Below are 5,582 nucleotides of genomic sequence, written 5' to 3' on the forward strand. Positions count from 1 at the left end.
AGTATTGAAAACGGACAATCTCCTCAAAAATACTTATTGCATACTCGTGTATACTCACTATCGTTCCTTCATGATACACTGAGTGCTTGCGAGTGCAAGAAACGAGCAAGAACGGGCTAAAAACGGGCTAAAAACGGTGAAAAATTTTTATAAGGGAATTGGTGAATCTCAATGAAACTTTGCAAGTCATTTGTAACACTTAAACAAAAAAATTTAGATTTTTTATCATTAAAAAAATGTTTGTTTATAACAATGAAAATAATAATAAATAAAATAAATGATAAATATATTGATAAATTAATCCAGGCGATTGAGAGCAGAATTGTGACGTTATTTAAGCGTTATATATAAATTATATTTCATAAATCTATATGTATATAGTGTAATATATATCGAACATTTCGGCTCAGTTCGAGCCATCATCAGCGATGTTCAAGTGTTAATTTCAACATTACGCAATTATTCTATCGTGTTCGAATCCGAGAATGCAGCATAGCGAGCCTCTTCAGTTTGACCGTTGAGAAGCCTCTTCGTCACTTGGTTGTGGCTAAATGATTATCACTGCAATCTTCGAATCATTAAATACATTAACCAAAGTTATTGTGATGAATCTTTAAGAAAATTTTCGCTTACAGAATATAACTTTGAAACCGAAACGTTCAATGTTATACTAATATACATGTAAGATCTATGAAATATAATTTATATATAACGCTTAAATAACGGCGTCACAATTCTGCTCTCAATCGCCTGGATTAATTTATCAATATATTTATTTGTTATCTCGAGAGCTCAATTTTATTTTATCTTAATTATTTGAAAATAAATGATCTATAAAAATGTGTTCAATAAAAACAGAATGTTATGAACACAATTTTCGTATGTACGTATTTTGTTTAAAACGTAAATATAATATATGTTTTATACCCTTATAATCTCCTTAATCTATAATTAATATTGTAATATTCAATGTTTAGTAAATTCGGCAATTTAATGCGTTAATGTAAATGGACGAACTACATATATGCAATAACAACACACTAATACTCAGTTCAACGTCGCCACAAAAATAATTTCGACTTGAAAAAAGTTTTTGTAAGATTAATTAAAAATTGACTATGTTCATACATTATCATAGTATTAATTTGTATATTTCACTTAACTATGTACTGGAGAGGAACCAAACCACACACACACACACACACACACACACAGTGATTGAAACGTATATTCTTATTAATATTTATATAGAATAAATTATTTATACACTCTGATATCCTGTGTTGACTTTTAAAGGCAATTACAATTTTACTGATTATTTTGCCAGAGCATTATGTATTATTAATTTATTTGTTACATTTTAAGACTTTTGGGATTCCAGAATCAGAAAAAAATTGAAATCAGGAATCATATTATTAGAATTGATATATTGATATAAGAATGTATATATAATAAAAATAAATTAATGCAATTTAAAATGGGATTCCTGAATCGAGTATGAAATACGCGGAACTAAAATCTCGTGAAATCTCATTGTAACGGGAGACTAGAGTAATCGGCATTCCAGATCTCAGTGAGAGTGCAGTAGAACTAAGATTCGCGGTTCGTGTATATATTTCAGAGTGATAAATCAACCGTACCAGAATCCACGAGGGAGAGATTTTTATCGAATCAAGGTAAGGAAAGAGAAAGGGACAATACAATCCTCCTCAATGTTTACGCGCAGCTTTCGCACGTCTCGCGAGAGATGGCGATCGCATGCAGTTTCGCAGTCCACGTGGTGAAACTTCATTCATGAGTGATGTAGTATCGAATTTCAACGCGAATTACAATTGTCGGTGCTTAGCGAGGTACAATAGCACATCTGAAAGTCTCTCCTCTCTGCCTCTATAAATCTTTAATTAATCAATTCGCATAAATGGTTCTCTGCATTGGGAAAACCAATGTAGAAATAAGGTTATTTTATCTAATCGAATTTTATTTCAGATTTAACAAGGAATAGTTACGTAGAGCGATTTTTTACGGCAATGAGAAAATGAAGTTCAGACGTTTTCTTCACTGATTGAGAATCCGTATGTTTTTGCTTTTTTAAAAATAGTCAATAAATCTGTACACATGATTATCTCAAATATTAAATAAATTATACATCAATAATATACAATATATAATTAATAAATAACAATAATGTTTAACACTAGAAATACGTCTAGTAAACGAGAATAGATTAAAATGGATTGAAATTTTATTTATCCGAATACGTATTTTAAATAGCAAAAACTTTTTTTTTGGATTCAATTGGATTCAATCCGAATTCAATTAAATTCAATTGGATTCAATTAGATTCAATTGGATGCAAGTGGATTGAAAAACTGCATTTCATATTCAGAATTTTGAATTGAGCAGTGTTCACGATGCACAGAAAAAGCTGATAGTATTTTTGGATTAAAAGGCATAGAAATATGTTTCATGCAATTCCTATAAATGAATGAAAATGCATTCCGAATTGAAAAGGATTTATTTTAACGTTCGCGCGAATGCGTATTTCTGAAAATCTGAATCCATTTTCAACTATTTAAATCCATTCTCGTGCGATTACAGATTTCTTACTAAAAGAACCAAGCGAATAAATTATTTTGAAAATAAAGAAATTAGAAAGTGATAAAAAAGCAAATATTTTATCACTATTTATCATTATTTATAAAGAACATAATTATTAAGAAAGTCAAACAATTTCATATCCCATCTGTTCTATAAGAAATTTAATATTAATATTTAAAAAATAAAAAAAAACAGTCAATAATGCTTGATATTTTGAATGTCAATTTAGGAGTGTAAAAAAACTCTATATATGTAGAGTAATCATTTACGTAAAAAAAAACTAACTAAATGACTTCCTGGGTTAATAGTGAAATTTAAACGAATGATAATCTAAATTCTAAATTCTATATATAAAAATATAATTATAATAAATTCGGCAAATAGGGAATTAGCGCTATAATACGTGCACGATCAATTTCAATATTATTGAATTATATATATCCTATTTAATTATTGATTTGTATACATGTTTCGGCTAACCTTTTAGCCATCCTCAGTACGTACAGATGATTTCATGTGATAAAGTAAGCGTTGAGATATATGAAATTAGGCTATGGTACTCGCATATTTTTCCTTATTTTTAATATCCGCAATGTTTTTATGAGAGGTGGTCAATCTTCACTTTTTTGAGAAAACACAACCAATTGACTAGTTGGATGGTGCAACTATGATTAAGCGCCTTCAATTGATTTACAAAGTTTATTAACAAATTCTAAGTATATTCGTTAGAATAATGGTGTTACCTCATCTCCATCAAACCACTGCCGATACACGTCAATGATATAAATAACCAATCAATTAGTAATTAAAAAAGCTTTGCAATAAATTATTGTTCGTATTAGAGTAATGAAGTAAACTGCTGTCTTGTCTAATTTAAACTGTGAAACGTTAAGGTCTTTCCGAAAGTCGTTGCTGAGAGTCATGTGTCATAAACATTGTTTATGTAGTTAAGAAAATCAAAGCATCTTTAAGATCGGTTCATATATCTTGTCCAAGAATTCGGTGTCTGTAAATTAATGCCATTGGTTTGTCGCTTTATGTGAATCATTTCCGACATTAATCGTTTATTATGATTTCGTTCGGTGTCCAAGATTTCAATATTGTTCCAATCAAATTCATTATTCTAGCGAATATACTTAAAATTTATTAATAAACTTTGTAAATCAATGGAAGGTGCTTAATCATGATTGCACCATCGAGCTAGTCAACTGATTGCGTTTTCTCAAAGACGTGAAGATTGACCACCTCTAATGGAAACATTGCGGATACTAAAAATAAGGAAAACCATGCGCGCGCGAATACTGTAGCCTAATTTCATACATTTCAACTTTCTTACTTTATCACATGGAATCATCTGTACGTACTGAGGACTGAGGACTTTGTGAACCTGGTACCCGACTTTTTATAAATTAAATTTTTTTATAAAAAAAATGGTAGTATTTCGTTTGTAGTTGATTGTAGTAACAATAGTTTCGTTTGTAGTTTAATAAAATAAAAGATACAAAATTTTTTTAAAATGACTCACCCGACTTTAAGATAAAAAAAATGTTAATATATCTTGATTCAGAATCGTTTGTAGTTGTTTTCCGGTCGTTTGTAGTTGCACCGTTTAAAAGTTATAATAAATTAACAATAAACAAAAACGTAACTTTGGCAATTTTCAAGATATTCGAAATCTGTTTGCGGCATCTTACATAGAATCGTTTGTAGTTGTTTGTAGTGATTTTCCCGCCGTTTGTAGTTGCACCGTTTAAAAGTTATGATAAATTAATAATAAACAAAAAACGTAACTTGCAATTTTCAAGATATTCGAAATCTGTTTGCGGCATCTTACATAGAATCGTTTGTAGTTGTTTGTAGTGATTTTCCCGTCGTTTGTAGTTGAGCCGTTCAAAAGTTATGATGAATTAACAATAAACAAAAAACGTAACTTTGGCAATTTTCAAGATATTCGAAATTTGTTTGCGGCATCTTACATAGAATCGTTTGTAGTGATTTTCCTGTCGTTTGTAGTTACACCGTTTAATCTATCTTTTTTGTTTATTGTTAATTTATCATAACTTTTGAACGGCTCAACTACAAACGACGGGAAAATCACTACAAATAACTACAAACGATTCTGAATCGAGCCCTGTAGGCGAATTTCAGATATCTTGTAAATTAAAAAAATTCATTTTTATACAATTGTTTAAATAACTATAGCTCGTGAACGGTGCAACTACAAACGAAAGCAAAATCACTACAAACAACTACAAACGATTCTATGTAAAATGCCGCAAACAGATTTCGAATATCTTGAAAATTGCCAAAGTTACGTTTTTTGTTTATTGTTAATTTATCATAACTTTTGAACGGCTCAACTACAAACGATGGGAAAATCACTACAAACAACTACAAACGATACTATGTAAGATGCCGCAAACAGATTTTGAATATCTTGGAAATTGCTAAAGTTATATTTTTGTTTATTGTTAATTTATCATAACTTTTAAACGGTGCAACTACAAATGACCGGAAAATCACTACAAACAACTACATACGATTCTGAATCAAGATTTTACATTAACATTTTTTTTTATCTTAAAGTCGGATGACAGTCATTTTTTAATCATTTTTTATCTTTTATTTTATTAAACTACAAACGAAACTATTGTTACTACAATCAACTACAAACGAAATACTATCATTTTTTTTATAAAAAAATTTAATTTATAAAAAGTCGGGTGCCAGGTTTACAAAGATGTACTGAAGATGGCTAAAAGGTTAGCCGAAACATGTATACAAATCAATAATTAAATAAGATATATACAATTCAATAATATTGAAATTGATCGCGCACGTATTACAGCGCTCACTGAGAGAAAGGATTTTGTTAATTTAGCAAGCTACCAGTACCTTTAACCGGTGATCGGTAAATATGTAACAACAAATTATGTTGTTGTGATTGCTGCTAGTCTGCTATACCAACCAATTATTAGTAACGG

At 29.7% G+C, this 5,582-nt stretch overlaps 2 protein-coding genes across 5 annotated transcripts in view; one reads left to right on the plus strand and one right to left on the minus strand.

Moving 5' to 3' along the window:
* Eip74EF (Ecdysone-induced protein E74) overlaps positions 1 to 5,582 on the minus strand; it is a 324,734-nt gene that overhangs the window by 220,372 nt on the left and 98,780 nt on the right. The gene's annotated exons all lie outside the window — the stretch shown is intronic.
* Lsm11 (U6 snRNA-associated Sm-like protein LSm11) overlaps positions 1 to 5,582 on the plus strand; it is a 60,949-nt gene that overhangs the window by 2,949 nt on the left and 52,418 nt on the right. The window contains exon 2 of the mRNA XM_018510271.1: positions 1,622 to 1,676. Coding sequence (XP_018365773.1) covers positions 1,622 to 1,676 — 55 coding nt within the window. The remainder of the gene's footprint in view (positions 1 to 1,621; positions 1,677 to 5,582) is intronic.

The sequence above is a fragment of the Trachymyrmex cornetzi genome, unplaced genomic scaffold, assembly GCF_001594075.2.
Source record: "Trachymyrmex cornetzi isolate Tcor2-1 unplaced genomic scaffold, Tcor1.1 scaffold33, whole genome shotgun sequence".
NCBI classification, from domain to species: Eukaryota; Metazoa; Arthropoda; class Insecta; order Hymenoptera; family Formicidae; genus Trachymyrmex; species Trachymyrmex cornetzi.